The following is a 21726-nucleotide window of genomic DNA, read 5'->3' on the forward strand; positions in this document are numbered from 1 at the left end:
GGATTAACAAATTGACCGGCTGGCATGAAAATGGAATCACACCCGAACACTATGGGTCTGAATGGAGGATCATGTAAACATTTATGGATTTTAGGGAGCATATAAAGTTTGGGTCTTCTGGGATAAGACACAAACAGAAATCTCAGAATTTTGGGGGTAATCAATGACATCTCTTCCGCGTGATCTAATATTTGTGAGAGAGTCTCTTGAATCATTGAAGTCGGATCTTGATCAAGTTTAATGTAGGTAGTTGCATCTCGAAGGTGCAGAGATACTTTATGTTCGTAAAAAGCTCGATCCATGATGACAAGAGCTCCTCCCTTGTCTGCGAGTTGGAAAGTAAGTCTGTCATCCTTGGCTAATTGATTGATAATGGCCACTTCGTGTTTCTTCAAGTTGGTTTTAGAAGACGTGTGAAATTTCAATTTAGTCAGATCGTTACGAATCAATGTTTCAAAAGAGTCAAGAATTTTATGAGAAACCGAGGGCATGAATGTGCTTTTAGGTTTGAATGCTCGCATTTCTAACTGAGTATCATCCATTTGAAAAACAGTAGATTCTTGGGTAGGCATGACATTGGAAAAAAAATGTTTCTCATGAATTTAAACACTGAGATTTCCAGCTCAAGGGGATTGGTGTGGTGAACTGGTACAAAAGAAGTGCCTTTATTGAGGACTTGTTGCTGTGCTGGTGATAAGGCTACTGAAGAGATATTTATGGCAAGACTTTGCCTTTGCTCCTCAGATTGCCACCTACCACCATAAGGAGGCAAGGAGGTTTACCTTTTATGTGATTTTTTTTTTTTTTAAACTCTTTTTATTGGCATTAATTATTACAGTTGTTACATATTGGTATTTGAACGCATTAACATGAGATATGCATGTCCAATCAGCTGGTATCAATCTTGACATTTACGATTACTTCAGCTTCATTTATATGCTGTATGTAGTATAACAATGTGATTTTGTTTTTTATGCCTAAATTCTCAAATTGTTCTCTATATGCAGTGAATCTACATTCGCCCTGTGTAACACCACCAATTCTCTTTACAGACCGCGGCCCACCTGTGAATCCAGATGTATTATTAAAACACAGAGGTGTTCATAGTTACAGTGACGCAAATAGTGGAGATGAAACGGGTAAGCGTCATGCATGGAGCTGGCAGAGCAACATTTGTAAGTTTTGCAAGATTTATGACAGCCAATACACAGCCCAGCATCTTGAGAGACCACCCTCTTGGGCTGGGTTTGCAAATCTAGAACTTTCTTCAAGAGATTGTAAGAGTTACGTTATTTAATGTACTTTGATCAAACTCCCAGTACTGTAGTACTATGTGTAACTGATATATGTTCTTTTAAAAAACACAGAAGAGCCGATCATCACGTCTGTTTATACTTTAAGAGTAAAGGAACCGGAAGGGCTGCACCGCAAGGACCTCCTGGAAAGAGACGTCGATCATTCGCCAAGTGAGTGAGTGCTTGCACACACTGTGGACTAGGAGCTTCATTTGTTGTGTATTTGTCCTAAATTAAGATTGGCCTCTGAACTACAAGGAATAAGATGCGCTCGGACCTCGGTTAAGACTTTGGTGGAAGGAGGCAGGACCTTTGCTTTGGTCTTGCCACCATTTCCAAATCACTGATTCCAGGAGTGGTCTTAGATGAGGATACCTCTAGTCAATGGGCTCCTCCTGTTGTCCTCTCCACACCTGCTGAGGTAAACTGGGGTGGTGGAACTCTCTGCCTGATTTTAACATGGCGGGTGAGGAAGGGAGTGTGGAGGTCAGGCGAGGGGGAGTGTTGGAGTGGGCCTTACAGGTCTGAGTTGGTAGGACGTGGTCTTAGATGAGGACACCTCTAGTCAAGTGGCTCCTCCATTTGTCCTCTACACACCTTTTATGTGAAACTGAGGTGGTGGAACTCAGCCTGATTTTAACATGGTGGGCCGAGTAAGGGTTGCGGAGGTCAGGCGAGGGGATTGTGGAATTGGGCCTGACAGCTCTGAGATGGCGGTAGCCTCCACTATTTCCTGAGCTCGGAGAGTCCATGGAGATTTCCCCCAGTCTTCTGTATGCTTGAGGTGAGTACCCTGGGGGGACCTCAGGCCCCCCGGAGTGGGTAGACAGTTCCCATCACCTATGGACAATGAGGAATATATTAATCACTAGGATTAGCTTCCCTTCAATGCCTAAACACCCTTCTGGTAAAAGTTGAATATCTCGTATGTGCTTGCTGATACGGCTTGTCTGGCATGTGTGGAGGGGCTGGGGGAGCTCCCTGGATCACCAGTGCCAAGCCTTCACTGATGGGTTCTTTCTTTCATGCTCACCGCCCTCCGGTTTCCCATCTTGGCCAACTCCACCTTTAACTGAAGGAGAGCACAGCTGGTGGACATGGTGGAGCCTGAAGTGGGTGCCAAGGATTAGGGCTGGGTGGTCTGTCATCTCTGCCCAGATTTAAACTGAACCTTTGCTCCTAGAAAAAAAATCCTAAATATTTTGGAAAAATAGGACTGAATTCTTCACTCTTTGCACAAATGATACATTAACAGTGAAATTGCAAACTTTTTGTAATGTTTTTTTTTACTTAGTCCGAATGGCAACAGAGCTGTAATCCAAACTGACTATGGAGTGTTTGCGCTATCACCCATACGACTACAGAGCGGCAGCGCTGTCACCCGTACGACTAAGAGCAGCAGCACAGTCACCTGTACTGACTACAGAGCACTAGCCCGTCACCCATACTGACTACAGAGCGGCAGTGCAATCACCCATACTGACTAGAGAGCGGCAGCGCTATCACCCATACTGACTACAGAGCGGCAGCGCTATCACCCATACTGACTACAGAGCGGCAGTGCTATCACCTATACTGACTACAGAGCGGCAGCGCTATCACCCGTACAACTAAGATCAGCAGCGCTATCACCCGTACAACTAAGAGCAGCTGCGCTATCACCCGCACAACTAAGAGCAGCAGCACTATCACCCATGCTGAGTACAAAGCGGCAGTGCAATCACCCATACTGACTAGAGAGCGGCAGCGCTGTCACCCGTACTGACTACAGAGTGGCAGCGCTATCACCCATACTGACTACAGAGCGGCAGCGCTATCACCCATACTGACTAGAGGGCGGCAGCGCTGTCACCCGTACTGACTACAGAGTGGCAGCGCTATCACCTATACTGACTACAGAGCGGCAGCGCTATCCCCCGTACAACTAAGATCAGCAGCGCTATCACCCGTACAACTAAGAGCAGCAGCGCCATCACCCGTACAACTAAGAGCAGCAGCGCTATCACCCGCACTGACTACAGAGCGGCAGCGCTATCACCTATGCTGACTACAGAGCAGCAGCGCTATCACCCATACTGACTACAGAGCACTAGCCCGTCACCCATACTGACTACAGAGCGGCAGTGCAATCACCCATACTGACTAGAGAGCGGCAGCGCTGTCACCCGTACTGACTACAGAGCGGCAGCGCTATCACCTATACTGACTACAGAGCGGCAGCGCTATCACCCGTACAACTAAGAGCAGCAGCGCTATCACCCGCACAACTAAGAGCAGCAGCGCTATCACCCATACTGACTACAAAGCGGCAGTGCAATACCCCATACTGACTAGAGAGCGGCAGCGCTGTCACCCGTACTGACTACAGAGCGGCAGCGCTATCACTCATACTAACTACAGAGCGGCAGCGCTATCACCCATACTGACTACAGAGCGGCAGCGCTATCACCCGTACAACTAAGATCAGCAGCGCTATCACCCGTACAACTAAGAGCGGCAGCGCTATCACCCATGCTGACTACAAAGCGGCAGTGCAATCACCCATACTGACTAGAGAGCGGCAGCGCTGTCACCCGTACTGACTACAGAGCGGCAGCGCTATCACCCATACTGACTACAGAGCGGCAGCGCTATCACCCATACTGACTACAGAGCGGCAGTGCTATCACCTATACTGACTACAGAGCGGCAGCGCTATCACCCGTACAACTAAGATCAGCAGCGCTATCACCCGTACAACTAAGAGCAGCAGCGCCATCACCCGTACAACTAAGAGCAGCAGCGCTATCACCCGCACTGACTACAGAGCAGCAGCGCTATCACCCATGCTGACTACAGAACAGCAGCGCTATCACCCATACTGACTACAGAGCGGCAGCGCTATCACCCATGCTGACTACAGAGCAGCAGCGCTATCACCCATGCTGACTACAGAGCGGCAGCGCTATCACCCAAACTGACTACAGAGCGGTAGCGCTATCACCGTACTGGTGACAGAGCGGCATTACTATCACCTATACTGACGGCAGAGCGGCAGTGCTGTCACCTGTACTTACGGCAGAGTGGCAGTGCTATCAACTATACTGACTACAGAGCGGCAGCGCTATCACCCGTACAACTAAGATCAGCAGCGCTATCACCCGTACAACTAAGAGCAGCAGCGCCATCACCCGTACAACTAAGAGCAGCAGCGCTATCACCCGCACTGACTACAGAGCAGCAGCGCTATCACCCATGCTGACTACAGAGCAGCAGCGCTATCACCCATACAACTAAGAGCAGCAGCGCTATCACCTATACTGACTACAGAGCAGCAGCGCCATCACCCGTACAACTAAGAGCAGCAGCGCTATCACCTATACTGACTACAGAGCAGCAGCGCTGTCACCTGTACGACTAAGAGCAGCAGTGCTTTCACCCATACTGACTACAGAGCAGCAGTGCTATCACCTATACTGACTACAGAGCAGCAGCGCTGTCACCTGTACGACTAAGAGCAGCAGTGCTTTCACCCATACTGACTACAGAGCAGCAGTGCTATCACCTATACTGACTACAGAGCAGCAGCGCTGTCACCTGTACGACTAAGAGCAGCAGCGCTTTCACCCATACTGACTACAGAGCGGCAGCGCTATCACCTATACTGACTACAGAGCACTAGCGCTGTCACCCATACTGACTACAGAGCAGCAGCGCTATCACCCATGCTGACTACAGAGCGGTAGCGCTATCACCGTACTGGTGACAGAGCGGCATTACTATCACCTATACTGACGGCAGAGCGGCAGTGCTGTCACCTGTACTTACGGCAGAGCGGCAGTGCTGTCACCTGTACTTACGGCAGAGCGGCAGTGCTATCACCTGTACTGACGGCAGAGCGACAGTGCTGTCACCTGTACTGATGGGAGAGCGGCAGTGCACTCGCCTACTGACTACAGAGCGTCAGCGCTGTCACTTGTACTGACTACAGAGCTTCAGCGCCATCACCTGTACTGACTACAGAGCAGCAGTGCAATCACCCGTACTGACTACAGAGCAGCATCTCCGTCTCCCGTACTGACTACAGAGCAGCAGCGCTATCACCCGTACTGACTACAGAGCAGCAGCGCTGTCACCTGTACGACTAAGAGCAGCACCCGTACTGACTACAACTATCACCCGTACTGGCAACAGAGCAGTAGCGCCATCACCTGTACTGATGGCAGAGCGGCAGCGCTATCACCTGTACTGATGGCAGAGTGGCAGTGCTTTCACCTGTATTGATGGCAGAGTGGCAGTGTTATCACCTGTACTGATGGCAGAGCGGCAGCGCTATCACCTGTACTGACTACAGAGTGGCAGCACCATCACCCATATTGACTATAACACCCGTACTGACTACAGGGCGGCAGCAGTGTCACCCATACTGGGTACAGAGCAGCAGCGCTATCATCCATACTGACTTCAGAGCAGCAGCGCTATCACCCATACTGATTATGGAGCAGCAGCGCTATTACCCGTAGTGACTACAGGGCGGCAGCAGTGTCACCCATACTGGGTACAGAGCAGCAGTGCTATCACCCGTACTGACTACAGGGCAGCAGCGCTGTCACCCGTACTGGACAGTATATTGAGTTTAAAATATTGAGTTGCACAAATATTGTGGTTCAGAAATATCGACAGCAAGAATATCGTGGTCAAGAATATCGACCCAAGGTAAGTAATATCGATTTTAAAAATATCGAAGTGTTTAATATCGTTTGCAAAAATATAGTTGTTAAAAATATCGATTTTTTTTAAATTAGTGTTATGTATTTTAGTACCCGTTTTAAGTGTATGTTTTGTTTGTACAAGAATTGTTTGTATTTTTAATATATGTGTTCAATTTTTTGTAGTTAGAAAAAAAAATGTATTTGAATTTTGTATTTTTAGTTCCGTAGTGGGTTGTGGGTTTATAGGGGAATAGGGTGGGGATTAATTGTACAAAAAATCGAATAAAGCTGGATTGATTTGATTTGTGTAAAGGGTGGGAACTGATTTATTTTTTATTGATGAATTATTAATTGCTTGTTAATTAATTTGAATTAATTGGTAATTAATTATGGTAATTGTGTAATTAATTTTAGGTGTGTGTTTTGGTGTTTATAGGAGTAAAAGTTGGGAATACTTTATTTTTAGTTGATGAATTAATAGTTGGTTGTTAATTATAATAATTAATTGGTAATTGTAAGAAACTGGCTCTATATATACTGCACCAAAGTGAGGTACAGTGTGTATAGAGTCCAAGGGTCTCCAGGGGTTTGGCAGAGGTTAAAAGTTAGATAGAACCTTACTCTTTAAAGCGGTAGCTTGGTCGAGCAGTAAGGGAGTATCAGAGGACAGTGTAAAGCATTTGATGTACACACTCAGTCAGCAAATTAAGTAAAAGGCAGATAATTACTTTTCAGATTACTTTTGCTAACACAGGGTTGGATCCTAGATTCAGCCCTGGGACATTTCCTGAAAACAGGTGAGTAAATTTGTTTTAGTTAGAGGTTCGATTTTTAAAGAATATTATTGCATTTCAAAACACTTCGAAACTTTTTCACATAGAATCACCAATGTTATCCTACGGGAGGAAATTCACTTAGCAGCTACGTTACTTTTGCATTACTTTGTAATCCAGTGCTGGACTCCTAGATTCAGCACTGGGACATTTACTTAAAACAGGTTACTAATTACGTTTTTGCAGTTTGTACGATTTTTAAAGAATATTCTTGTATTTCAAAAGTTGACAGAAACTTTTTCACAAAGAACCCCCAATGTTATCCTACGGAAGGAAATTCAATTCACAGGTAAGTTACTTTTTAGTTACTTTTCTTACTCAGTGCTGGACACCTGGGTTCTGCCCTGGGACCTTTCCTGCAAACAGTTGAGAAAATTTGGTTAGGTTATTAGTGCGATTTTTATTTTTATTATTATATATTTTTTGATTTCAAAGTATTTTATTAATTTTTATAAACAAGTACATTAGCATTTCTATTACGAGGTTAGCCAAACTTAGTTTGTGTAGCAGTAATTACAGGTACTTTGAGATATATGTGTAGCTAATCCCATCTACATTGACATGCTGGGAAATTAGGCAAAGGATGATAGAAAGAGAGAAACAGGAATGAAAGGGGTGAAAAGAGGATACAAGAGGTTCTTAAAGAATATTCTTAGTTTTCAAAAGTCGACACTTAGAAACGTTTTGGGAGAAAAGGTGTCGATGTTATCCTATGAGGAAAAACAGGTTATTGTTTTCGAGGTAAGTATTCGGTCTTTGAAGTTAGGGTTCTGGGGCAAGACTCAGGGGTATCCCAGGGTCAGTGATGCACTGTTGTTGCACCCCCAGTGGCACTAGGGCGGCCGGGTGCAGAGTGTTGAGGCCCAATGTTATCTTATGGAGGAAAGGGGGCCTCTGGTTGGTGGCTGCTGGTAAGCAGGCCACGGGGTTTGTGGGAGCAAAGCTCCTAGGGTTAAGCTCAAGGCGAGTTGGGGACCAAGTTAGCACCAAAGGGGCACCCTCAGCGGCACTAGGGCGGCTGGGTGCAGGGTGCTGTTTTGAGGTCGGGTGACCTGTTGTTTTCAATGGGGATTTTGGTTTTCAGCTACAGGCTCGGTCCAGGAAAACTTCCGGGAGGAACCAACAGCTGGGCAGATAAGTTGGAGGGCTCAGGGACGTAGGTGCACCTCGGGTTCTTTTCTCCAGGGCGCAGGGCGGCTGGATGCAGAGGTGTCTTTTGAGGTCGTATTTCACCTTACCGGGCCACTCGTGGTTAGGGGGGGTCTCTGTGCAGAGGCTGCAGGTGACGTCGGGGAGTCCTGGAGGGGTCAACCCACGGTGAACGTGGACTCTGGAGCGCTGGGGGACCTCGCTGGAACCGGTGGGCCACTCGAACTCGGGCCGTAGGTGACAGGTGCAATGGTAGTTCCAGGCGTCGGGTTTCTTTGTCCTCAGCAGGCTCAGAGTCTGTTTTCGGAGTTTCTTTTGAACAGGGCTGCTGTTCACAGGAGATCCGGTCTTTATTGAAGGCAGTCAGTCCTCCCAGGGGTTCTGGAGGTCGCTAGCTGCAGGACAAGATGATTTTTGGCGCAGGATCTCTGGAAACTGCAGACGGGCCGTTAGGGCTGGGGCCAAGTCAGTTGTTTTCTGCAGTCTCCTCTGCTGGGCGTCTTCATTCGTCCTTTTTCTTCTTAGGTTGCGGGAATCTGCCTTCTTGGTTCAGGGCTGCCCCCTAAATACTGTATTTAGGGGGCGTTTTAGGGTCTTGAGGTCAGTAGCCAATGGGCTACTGACCTTAGGGTGACTACACCCTTGGTGTGCTCACCCCACGTGGGGGAGTGGGCACAATCCCTAGTCCTGATTGGGGAGTGCCTGCCATCTGCAAGATGGTGAGCAATGGAGAGTGGGCTTCACCTCGCCTCCCCCACCTGAGGGGTGGGGTGGCCATAGGTGGGCACACCTCCTGGGCTGGCTAGTTTTTCCCACCCGTCTTCCCGCCGAAAGGGAGGGGAGACAGGAAGGGGGCCTGCTCTTGATAGCAGGAGAGGCTGGGGGTCGCATTACAAAGGCTGCCAGGCCTTTGAAGCTCCCCTGCCACAGATGGCTCTTCCTGGCCTGGGGGAGGTGTGAACACCACCGCCCAGGAAAGGCTTTGTTTCTGGGCTCAGGGAGCGTAGACTCCCACCCTAGGGGTCCAGAAACATGTCTCGTTGTGGCAGGCTGATGAGTACCAGTCAGGGAACCCACCAGAGGCTGGTCATTTTTCAGGGGGCATCTCTGAGATGCCCTCTGTGTGCATTTTTCATTAAATTCCACACTGGCATCTGTGTGGGTTTATTGGGCTGAGAGGTTTGATACCAAACTTCTCAGTTTTCAGTGTAGCCATTATGGTGCTGTGGTGTTCGTAATGACAAGCTCCCAGCACCATATACTCTTTATGACAGCACTGCACTTACAATGCCTAAGAATGGGCTTAGACACTGTAGGAGTACAGGGCTCATGCACCTGTACCCTCACCACTGGCATAGGCCACCCAGCTAGAGGAGTGACTGATCTATGCCAGGGCAGTACGTTGTACGCATGGCACACAGGGATGTGTGCCAGCCATGTCGACTCTTTACTTTGTTCTGCACCAAAACACGCAGCCTGCAAAGGCAGTATGCGTGTGTAAAGGTACAGGGCCTCTAAGGGTGGCACAATAAGTGCTGCAGCCCTTAGAGGTCTTCCCTGGTCACAAGGCCCTGGGTATCTGTGGTACCATTTACCGGGGCTGAGCTGTGGCCAGAGATGCCAATTGGGTTAGTTTTGGTGAAAGAACACAGTCCCTGGGAAACTGATTGGCAGGGACCCAGGGCACACCTAGAAAAAGTGCATCAGTAGTGTGGCAAAAAGTGGGGGGGTTACTGCAACAGAAACCAACTTTCCTACAGTAATTAATTATGGTAATTGCGTAATTTATTTTAGGTGTGTGTTTTGGGGCTTATAGAGGTAAAGGGTGTTAAGTAGTTTATATAATTTGTATTAATAATTATTTGTTAATTGATATTAATTAAATTAATTAAGCATTCATTATGGCAGTTGTGTAATTCATTTTAGGTGTGTATTGTGGTGTTTATAGGGGTCAAGTATGGGAAGTAATTTGTGTTTATTGTTAATGTTAATTATTTGATATTTATTTTGGGTAATTGTTTATTTTTTGTGATTTTTTACTTTTAAAGAGGTAATACATAAATTGTAAATACTTTATAATTAGTTGTTAATAGTAATAGTTTTTAATTTAAGTTTTAATAGTGTTTTCTTATTTTATAGTTTAATTTAGGTGTGTGTTGCAGACATTATAGTGTTAAAGTGTTTGTAGTTAATTCATGTTTATTATTAATTTGTTTTAATTATATTTTTTGAATTGATTATTAATTATGTTAATTAAGGAAGGAAAGTTCATTAAAAAAGTTAAAGTGTCTTATTGATGTGGTGTTATAGGGTAGGAAGTAAAATAAATACATTTATGTATTAATTAATGTTTTTGTTTGTTAATATTTTCTAGTTTAAAATGATTTTTTTAATGTATTTATTATTTAATTTTATATAATATGTGCATGTATTTGTTATATGTAATTAATATTATAAGATGTTTCATTTTTATCTATATTGTTTTCAAATTTTAAAATATGTATTTATTTTAAAAAAAAGTTAAGATGTATATATAGTTTTTAACTGTTGGAGTAGGAATAGTATATTTTGGCCCTCAGGTATCCAACACTTCCCCTACTGTTGCACTTACTGGAGTGGGAATAGTACATTTTATCCCTCCGCTATTCAACACTTTCCCTACTGTTGCACTCACTGGAGTGGTAATAGTAATTTTTGCCCCTCCGCTAGCAACACTTTACCTACTGTTGCACTCACCGGAGGGGAATAGTAAATTTTACCCCTCCACTATCCAACACTTTCCCTACTGTTGCACTCACTGGATTTGGAATAGTATTTTGTATCCCTCCGCTATCCAACATTTCTCTACTGTTGCACTCACTGTAGTGGGAATAGTAATTTTTACCCATCCGATATCTAACACTTTCCCTACTGTTTCAGTCATCGTAGTGAGAATACATTTTTTTACCCCTCCGCTAGCCAACACTTTCCCTACTGTTGCTCTCACTGGAGTTTGAATAGTAATTTTTACCCCTCCGCTATCCAACACTTTCCCTACTGTTGCTCTCACTGGAGTTGGAATAGTAATTTTTACCCCTCCGCTATCCAACACTTTCCCTACTGTTGCACTCACTGGAGTTAGAATAGTAATTTTTACCCCTCTGCTATCCAACACTTTCCCTACTGTTGCAGTCATCGTAGTGGGAATACATTTGTTTACCCCTCAGCTATCCAACACTTTCCCTACTGTTGCACTCACTGGAGTGGGAATAGTAATTTTTGCCCCTCCGCTAGCCAACACTTTCCCTAGTGTTGCACTCACTGGAGTTGGAATAGTAATTTTTACCCCTCCGCTATCCAACACTTTCTATACTGTTGCTCTCACTGGAGTGGGAATAGTAATGACACCACCTGCTTTATTTGGGGTTGGATGGTGTAATGTCAATTTTTTTGTCCCTCCAGGTAAAACCTGGTGGTGAGGGTCAGACGAATCAAAAACGACCTCCCAGGGTGTGGTGGTCATTAGTTTTCTTGTTTTTTTAGAAGCAAACTCTCACATTGGAAATGTATCTCTGAAAAACAAAAAATGTTCATAGGTTTACTGGATACCGTCAATACCGACGGCAGCCATCCACCAAACGTTTTGTAATTTGAAGGATACTTTTTGTACCTTCCTTTCAAGGTACAGAGAAGACGGCTGAGCCAGCTGTAGTCTCTAAATGTGATGTATAGTTTGTCTGTAAGGGTGGCGGAAGTAATGTCTCTGCCGCCCTGATGGATGGAATTTCGTCCACCAAACCTAAACCTGACCCTCAGTCTATCAATAATGCAATACTTGACTTAGTGGCTTGTCAAGCACAACTTGAGCAGAGATGAGAATCTGTGGGTGTAAAGCAGGCTATTTCAGTTAAACATTACAAACAAAGTAGCAAGAATTCCTCTATCGGTGTAATAAATGTTGGATAGATGAATTAATCAGCATTAATGTGTAGAAAATCAAGAAATATAAAAAAAGAGACACTTTCTTAGGTTGATAGTTTGGAGGGAGCAATACGATCTGCAGAAAGTGTCGCACAATTGTCACTGTGTAGAAATAATAGTGGTTTGTGCAACAATATGGATTTAAATAAATAAAAATGTATGTTGTGTTTACAGGATCCCCGTCTCCTGATGACGACGTCATTTTCGATCATGAGAATTCAAATGCTAGCTTCAGTGATCATCCTGATGCAGAAAGAGGCGACGGCACAGGGGGTAAGTTAAGAGTACTGCGATTGCCTTCAAGCTGCATCGCAGATGTCTGCAGGCGCTACACTGTTAAATTCAGATAGTGGTAAAAGTTCTCTTGCATCCGGATCTTAAGTTTGCGTAGACGGGGCCCAGATTCTCCAAGGATCTTTGCATTCCCTAAACCTGTGCACAGGCCGCTCTTAATACAGTGTTCGAGGCATGTGGGCTGCTGAATTCATATCTGTGCATAGATCGCCGCCTAGTGTTGGGTCCGGATGTTTGCACGTTGTTGTCCTGGAAGAGTCTTCGAAGTATCCTGGGATAGGTGACTCCTTCCCTGGACTACAGTGCACATGGGCATCCTCTCCATCCTCAGATTGTTTTTTTCCGCCATTGGGTTCGGATGTGCTATCTTGACTCAAGTTAGGAAAATCTTTTTTCAGGCCAAAAGGCCTTTAGTTCGCGTCGGTACTGTTCTCGATCGGTATCGATAGTATCTTTGTTAGTTTACTAACTTCCAGAACAAACTTTCGCATCTTACCCGACCGTCGATTCGACATCAACGATGGAATCGAGGACACCATTCAAGAGGTGTCCGGTATGCAATGCGAAATATCCCCACGTCGACGTCCATCCGGTGTGCAACAAATGCCTTTCACCGGATCACGACGAATCTACATGCATGGCCTGTGCCAGATTTCGATCCAAGAAGACTCTACGGAATCGACGAGCGGCGAGACTCGAGGCGCAGCAAGCGGCACCGGCCCCGGCCGACATCTTCAACGCCGAGACCGAAGATGTCGAAGAAGTGGAGAACCTACCCTCCAGTCCCGTTTCCGAACATGACTCCGGATCGGAAGACGTCGACGAAACACTCTTTCATAGAGATGAAGACGACACCGAGGTAGGAGACTACAATGAGGCCTTAGGGGCCGAAGAGAGTAGCTCCGGTGACGAGCAAGGCCTACCCGTTCAGACTGAAGAAAGCCCAGTGCAACAGTCTATGGCTCCGGTCGAGGGATCGCCTTCGGGCCTTACCCAAGACCTATCCCGCAGTTCTTCGGCCCCGCCCTCGGGCCCGGCCTCGGACATTCAGCGGCAGCCATTAATGCCCAAAACGGCTGGTTTCCCTTCTTCGAAACCGAAAGCTGTATTGGTTCAATTGAAACCGAAACCGAAAGTGGCGCTGGTCGGATCGAGGCCCTCCACACCTTCGACGCCAGCAAAACACATCGGCACCGAGCGCACCAAACGAGACTTCGGTGCCGAACTCGAAGCGGCCGACGTCGGAGTCGACATAAAGAAGAAGGCCTTCGGTACCACCAAACCTGCTCGGCTACCGGCACCGACGCAATCGACTCCGACCCCAAAGGTCAAACAGCCTGCTGCGTCTCACACCGCTTCCACGGCAACACCAAAGCCACACTCATCGAAGAAGTCGACGGCCATTCCCGCCCCTCGACTCGATGACCCACCGGCGCCGAAAAAATCCACGACCGCCTCGACAGAACCGGTCGGTGCAAAAGAATCGAGAGCGCTCCAGACGCGACCCATTGCTGCGCAAAGCACCAAAAAGAAAATGGTTCTCCAGGACACGTCGGGCTCCGAACCAATTAAAGCTCCAGCAGCCTCTTCGGCACCAGCCAACATTACTTTTGGCCTGCCACCATCCACGGCCCCGAAACTGTTCCAAATCAGGACACGGGTGACCCATACCACGATCACGCCTGCCGAACGCTCTGCGGAGACGTCTCCATCGCATCTAATCGACGCCGACACCGGCAGGATGATTATCCACAAAAGGAAAATAACTTTGGAGCCGGCTTTGGACTCCTTCAGGATTCCACTTAAAAGAAAGCTGCCTGTGGCTTCAGAACCAGTTCTTTACGAACCTTTCCACTCACCCTACCAGGATCCACAATCCTTCTCTCCCACACACTCCGACACGGATGCGTTGGTGGACTACATGGGTGACCAAGTCCCCTACCCCGGAGACATGGACCCTGACGGCCAACAGGACCCTGATCAAACTTGGGATGACCCTGTGGACCCAGGTGCACCTATGGATGCACAAGACCCACAACTCTATGGAGCAAAAACATCTCCCACAGAGGACACTGCAGCGTTCAACGCTCTAATTGAACGTGCTGCGGCCAATCATGGGGTGCAACTTCACTCGGACACCGTCGAGGACGACTTTCTTATGGATACTTTTGCATCCTCAGAAAGGAATATAAAAACTCTACCCATGTTGAAGGGTGTCCTCAAACCAGCAAAGGACATCTTCAAGGAACCCACCAGGGCAAGAGTGATAAACCCCAGGATCGACAAGAAATACAGATCAGCGCCTGGGGACCCTACTTACATCAGAGGCCAATTACCTCTGGATTCTATTGTCGTTGCGAATGCTCGCAAGAGGGCACACTCGCAAACAACAGGTGACGCTCCTCCCCCGGACAAAGAGTCCAAGGTGTTAGAGACCTCTGGCAAACGGGTTGCCGCCCAGGCAGCCAACATATGGCGCATTGCCAATACTCAAGCACTCCTCGCTCGCTACGATAGAGCGCACTACGACACATTAGAGCAACTACTCCAACATCTCCCTGACCAATACAGAGAAGGTGCAGAGATCCTCTTCAGGGAGGGACAGCTCCTCACAAACGCATCCATCAAGTGTGCGCTGGATGCCGCAGACACAGCTGCCAGGGCCATAAACACTAGCGTCATGCTGCGACGACATGCCTGGTTACGAATCTCCGGATTCAAACCTGAGGTGCAAAACAACATACTCAACCAGCCTGTCAACCCCGACTATTTATTCGGCCCGGAGGTTGACACCACCCTAGAGAAAATAAAAAAGGACACGGACACTGCAAAGTCCATGGGGGCTCTCCAGACTCAGTCCTTTCGGAGCGGCTCCTTTCGTCGCCCCGGAAATAGAGGAGCAGGTAGAGGACAGGGGTCACAGCAAACATACAACAAGGGCAATACACAAACCACCTACGATAAAAACACCCGGGGTGGATATCGTGGCTCCAGTACAAAGGGCAGAGGACGCGGCTACGGCAACACCAGGTCCTCCCCCAAGAACAAGCAGTGACGCCCTCTCCCTTCCTCCCGACCACATAACACCTGTCGGGGAAGGCTACAAAGGTTCCTGTCCACGTGGAACTCCATCACCACGGACAGGTGGGTCAAAGATATTGTCAAATACGGTTACTGTCTAGAACTAACCTCCACTCCACCCACAATACCTCCAAAAAACCGTCCTATGTCCTCAGAGCACTCAACGCTCTTACAGCAGGAGGTGCAAAGTATGCTTCTAAAAGGCGCAATAGAGGTCGTACCCGTCCACGAGCAAGGTACGGGGGTGTACTCCCTGTACTTTTTAATACCGAAGAAGGACGGGTCACTCAGACCTATATTAGACCTGAGACCCCTAAACAGATACATTCTTTCCGAGCATTTTCACATGCTCACTCTACAGCAAGTCCTCCCGCTGCTCAAGCAGGGAGACTTTCTAGCCACACTGGACCTCAAGGATGCGTATTTCCACATACCCATTCACCCCTCACACAAAAAATACCTCAGGTTCACTGTTCAAGGGCAGCACTACCAATTCAAAGTCCTTCCCTTCGGCGTGACAACGGCACCAAGGGTGTTTACAAAGTGCCTAGCTACTGTGGCGGCACATCTACGGAGGCAGCACATACACGTCTACCCTTACCTGGACGACTGGCTCGTTCAAGCGAAGTCAGCCCAGCAATGTGCCAGCCACATGTCCCGCACCATTCACCTCCTTCACAGTCTGGGGTTCTCACTGAATTACCCAAAATCCCATCTACAGCCCGCACACGTACAACAGTACCTAGGTGCGACTATAGACACTCTGGCGGCCACAGCTCAGCCAAATTTGGTGAGAATCAACAGCATGCAAATGCTGATTTCCAAGTTCAAACCACAACACTCCCTTCCCGCGCGAGTGTTCATGCAGTTGATAGGCATGATAGCCTCCTGCATCTTCATAGTCCCCCACGCGAGACTACATATGCGCCCGCTTCAGGAGTGCTTAGCACGTCAGTGGAATCAGGCTCAAGGACAGTTGAAAGACCTAGTGTTGGTGAGCGGTCGGGCATACAACTCTCTGCATTGGTGGAATCCACAAAACCTTTGCAAGGGCCGACCGTTCCAAGAGCCTGTCCCACAGATAATACTGACGGCGGACGCGTCTCTCCAGGGATGGGGAGCTCATGTACTCCATTACACAGTGCAGGGACTATGGACACAACAACAAAAGAACATGCACATCAACCTTCTAGAGCTGATGGCAATCTTCCTCGCTATGAAAGCATTCAAAGTACACTTGTGCAACAAAGTCGTGTTGATCCGGACGGACAACATGACTGCCATGTACTACATACAGAAGCAGGGAGGAACACACTCTCCACAGTTGTCTCATCTGGCTCAGAGCATGTGGAAGTGGGCCATTCAAAGGAACATGTTCCTCATGGCAGAACACCTCCCCGGCAAGGACAACCAGATGGCGGATCTGCTCAGCAGACACAGCCACCAGATGCACGAGTGGGAGTTACACCCATCAGTACTCCAACCGTACTTCCAGCAGTGGGGTCATCCAGAGATAGACCTATTCGCGACAAGCGAAAACGCAAAATGCCAAAGCTTTGCCGCCAGGTTCCCACCTCCACAGTCGCAGGGCAATGCGATATGGATGAACTGGTCCGGCAGATTTGCGTACGCTTTTCCCCCAGCACCACTGATACCGCTGGTGGCACGCAAACTGCGTCAACACTCACTGACGCTCGTCCTGGTTGCTCCAACGTGGGCACGCCAGCCATGGTACACCACCTTTCTCGAACTTTCCGTGGTGCCGCATCAAAGGCTGCGGGTCAAACCCGAGCATTTGACGCAGAACCATGGAGAGATTCAGCACCCAGATCCGCAACAGCTGAACCTGGCAATCTGGCTCCTGAAGTCCTAGAGTTTGGCTACCTAAACCTGCCACCTGACTGTATGGACATCATTAAGGAGGCCAGGAGACCCACTACCAGAGCTTGCTATGCAGCAAAATGGAAAAGGTTAGTCATTTATTGTAATAATAATGACATTAACCCGCTAGACGCATCCATCCAAAACATTATTTGTTACCTATTACACCTATACCGATGCAATCTGGCGTACACCTCTATACGTGTCCATTTGACCGCGATATCAGCCTATCTACAAACCAGGCAGCACCTCTCTCTATTCAGAGTGCCTGCCATCAAAGCATTCTTGGAAGGACTCAAACGAGTCATTCCACCAAGCCACCCACCGGCTCCGATGTGGAACCTCAACTTGGTCCTCACACGCCTGATGGGTCCACCCTTTGAACCTCTACACTCATGCGAGATTCAATTCCTTACCTGGAAAGTAGCTTTCCTAGTAGCGATCACTTCTTTGAGAAGAGTTAGTGAACTCCAGGCACTAACCGTTCAAGAGCCATTTATACAGGTTCACGCCAACAGGGTCGTACTACGTACCAACCCCAAATTCATGCCAAAGGTGGTATCGCAGTTCCACATGAATCAAACCATTGAACTGCCCGTTTTCTTCCAAAACCCACAAACTGTCGCAGAAAGGGCACTCCATACACTAGATGTCAAAAGGGCCCTCATGTATTATATCGACAGGACCAAACCCTTTAGGAAAACACAACAACTTTTCGTTGCCTTTGCCCCACACCACAAAGGTAACACTATCTCCAAAGCAGGAATAGCCAGATGGATCGTTAAATGTATTCAAATTTGCTATCAAAAGGCTAAACGCACTTTAACGATTCCCCCACGAGCCCACTCAACACGTAAGTTAGGGGCCTCAATGGCTTTCCTAGGAAACATTCCCCTGCATGACATATGTAGAGCAGCCACCTGGTCCACTACACATACATTTACCAAACACTATTGTGTAGATGTGCAATCAAAACAGCAGGCAGCTGTAGGACAGGCTGTTCTCAAAACTCTTTTTCAGACCGCTGCAGCGGGCACTGGTAGCCGCCGCTAATAAGAGGGCACTGCTATATATTCTATGCACAGATATGAATTCAGCAGCCCACATGCCTCGAACTGAATATGCTACTTACCAGTATGCATCTGTTCTTGGCATGTAGGGCTGCTGACATTCATATCGCCCTCCCACCTCCCCGGCGCCTGTAGCAGCTGCAGCTCTCAGAATGACTGTAAGCATGGTCATCACTTTCTATATCTACTCCATCACTGCCACAATGGCGAAAAACAATCTGAGGATGGAGAGGATGCCCATGCGCACTGTAGTTCAGGGGAGGAGTCACCTATCCCAGGATACTTTGAAGACTCTTCCAGGACAACAACGTGCAAACATCCGGACCCAACACTAGGCGGCGATCTATGCACAGATATGAATGTCAGCAGCCCTACATGCCAAGAACAGATGCATACTGGTAAGTAGCATATTCAATTCCCATTTACGAGCTTTTCAACTATCACTTGCCATTCATCGTCCCAGGCTCCCCCTGTCTGCCATGATACTGCTGGCTCAGATGGGGGGCGTGCGCATAGGGCATTATAGGCGTCAGGGGTGGGTACTTACATCAGTTGTAGGAGCCCACCTTGGAAGTGAGTGGACTTCAGGCTCCTCCACATGGTGGTGAAAGTGCTTTGATGTACTCTATGACTGTATCCTGAGATCCTGTCAGTTTCCTCCTAGTGAGCAAGGAGTAATTGCCGCCACACAAAAAGGTGTCTGTTAGTGACCCAGGCATGACACAGCTGCCACTGTTATTACCTCACCTGCTTCTGCTGACATCCCTCAGCCTAGGCTACCTCTCGCCCCCTTCCCATTTATCGTCCTGCAATGGGAGATTCCAAAGATTATTTTGATCCAAATTGGCATCTAGATGGTGGTGGTGGCTGCAGTGTCTCTCCCTGGTGCAGCTCCTGACCCTGTCCATGGCCCTCTGGTTGGACTGGATTCGTTCAGCGCAGCCTACCTGGATGACATCGCACTGTTCAGCTCCACTTGGGAAGAACACCTGCGCCACCTCTGGGAAGCGTTGATGGCGCTGCGCAAGGCAGGCCTCACGATCAAGGCGAGTAAGTGCCAGATCGGGCAGGATTCCGTGGTGTACTTGGGGCACCAGGTTGGGAGCGGCCAGGTGGCGCCCCTTCAACCCAGACAGACGTGAGAGCCTTCCTAGGTCTCACCGGGTACTACAGGAGGTTTATCAAGGGGTATGGCAACATTGTTGCCCCCTTGACAGCGCTGACTTCTAGGAAGCAGCCCAGGAAAGTGATTTGGACTGACACCTGTCAGAAAGCTTTTGAGGCCCTGAAAGCTGCTATGTGCACGGCGCCCGTGCTCTTGGCTCCCAACTTCTCCAAAGAGTTTATCGTTCAGACAGACGCTTCAGAGCATGGTGTGGGGGCTGTTCTTTCACAGATTAATGAAGAGGGCCTAGATCAACCTGTAGCCTTTCTTAGGAGGAGGTTACTTCCACGGGAACAGGGATGGAGTGCTATTGAGCGCGAGGCATTTGCTGTGGTCTGGGCGCTGAAGAAGCTAAGACCATACCTGTTTGGGTCTCACTTCTGGGTTCAGACAGACCACAGGCCCCTCAGATGGTTGATGCATATGAGGGGTGAGAATCCAAAGCTGTTGAGGTGGTCCATTTCCCTACAGGGTATGGATTTCACGGTGGAACATCGCCCTGGTACAGATCACGCCAATGCAGACGGTCTGTCCAGATTTTTCCGCCTTAGTGATGAGGAACTCCCTGGGGTAGGGTAGTTCTCCCCACTTTTCAGCTGGAGGGGACACGTGTTAGACCTGGCACCTCTCCCTTCCACTTTTTGTCGCTGTGCCTCATGTGTTTTTATGGTGTTGGCCGCTCAGAGCACCGTGTCACTGCCAACCAGTGCCGCAGTGCAAGTGCTCCCTATGTAAAATGTATATGTTGGTTGGATCCCATGATTGGCTTATTTGGTTTACTATCAGACCCCAGTAAAGTGCACCAGGAGTGCCAGGGCGTGTAAATGCAAATACCGCTGGTGGGCCCGCAGCACTGGTTGTGCCACCCACAGAAGCGGGCTTGTAAAATGTAGCTAAGGTCTGCCATTGCAGAACCTGCGTGCAGTCTGGTACTGTTGCGCAGACTGCGCAAGTGCACACACTTGCCAGTCCCTAAAACCTTCCCTTAACTTCATATTAGTCACCCCTATGGTAGGCCCCAGGGCAGGGTGCATTGTAAGCATAAGGTAGGACAAGCCCTGATGTGTGTGGCATGTCCTAATAGTGAATTACAGCCATTTTAGTTTTTCACTATTGTAAGGCTACCCTGTTCTCATAGGCCAGAATGGGCTGTTAAGATTGTTACATCCTATGATCCTAACAGGCACAGGGAACATGGTAGAAGATCGAGTTTAGTATGCCTGAACTCAGAATAATAAGGTACACCTTTTAGTAAGGTTTCTTTTAATATTCCGCGTTTGCAAATGGCGCTTTTAGAAAGCTGGCCTTTGCTTGCCTAAACCATTTCAGCCCGCCTCTGCGTGATGTGTATCTGCTGTCTGGCTTGCGTGAGTGACAGGGCTGGGGAAACCCAGATGGGCAGGGCTAGGTAGCCTGGTGGTGAATAGGACGATTGACAGGTAGATGGGTGGGAGGAGTGCACCTGAACTCTGAATAGGACTGTGCTCTGCCACCACAATGCCGGCTCCGCCCCCTGTGGAGCGTCCGATGACTCTGCCCTGCACCTTGAATGAAGAAGCCTGCATCGCGTAAACAAAGTGCTCCAGAACTGGACTGAATTAGGCAAGGGCCCCCCTGGCCTGGGAGAACAAAAGAAATGTGGTATAAATGAAGGAGCCCTGCTCCTAAGAAATCAGATCCTGCTACAAGACGAACCTCTGCCTGAGGAGAAGGAACCGGGAAAGCTGTAGGAGGAGTACTGTCCCTGACCTGGGGAATTGGCCTGCAGTGGTTGCCTTGCTGCTGAAGGAGAGGAGAAAGATTGCTGATAAACTTTGCTTCAACTTGTGCTGTTTAAGGTCTCCAAGGGCTTGTGCTGAGCTTGCCCCCTGAACGAAGTCCCAGGACCAGTGGACTTCACCTCCTTTGAGAACCGCCGTTCTCCCCGTGAAGCTGACACCGAGAGAAGTGTTCGCCTCCCAACCCGGCGCGTACTTTCGCAAGCCTGTGCCCCCTGCCCTTCCCAAGCACCGTGACTAAGGCACCTGAGCCGTAGCTCGCAACGCAAATGAAGGACTTTGTGACACCTGATTTGCCTCTCTGCATCGTGCCACTTTGCGGGCCCCCTACCCTTGCTGAGGGCAGGCTGTGGCTCATAGAGTGGTTGGTTTGTGTCTCCCCACCGGAGCATGTTACTGGCTTTGCATCACGCCGAGAACAAAGGCGCCGTCCTCAAAGGTCCGGCTCGAACGCCGCAACTAAGAGCCAGCGCACCGTACGTCTGCACCGTCCCCCTGAGCACCGCGACTGAGGCCCCCTTCGAGCCGG

The 21726-nt window shown here is 48.4% G+C and overlaps 1 protein-coding gene across 4 annotated transcripts in view; it reads left to right on the forward strand.

Annotated features, from left to right (window-relative positions):
* Positions 1 to 21726, forward strand: part of LOC146813458 (uncharacterized) — a 315417-nt gene that overhangs the window by 238412 nt on the left and 55279 nt on the right. For all 4 annotated transcript variants that reach the window (XM_085620215.1, XM_085620214.1, XM_085620216.1 and 1 more), the window contains exons 11-13: positions 1053 to 1139; positions 1368 to 1466; positions 12103 to 12201. In XM_085620215.1, the coding sequence (XP_085476341.1) occupies positions 1053 to 1139; positions 1368 to 1466; positions 12103 to 12201 (285 nt within the window). The remainder of the gene's footprint in view (positions 1 to 1052; positions 1140 to 1367; positions 1467 to 12102; positions 12202 to 21726) is intronic.

The sequence above is a fragment of the Triturus cristatus genome, chromosome 7 (genome assembly GCF_964204655.1).
Source record: "Triturus cristatus chromosome 7, aTriCri1.1, whole genome shotgun sequence".
NCBI classification, from domain to species: Eukaryota; Metazoa; Chordata; class Amphibia; order Caudata; family Salamandridae; genus Triturus; species Triturus cristatus.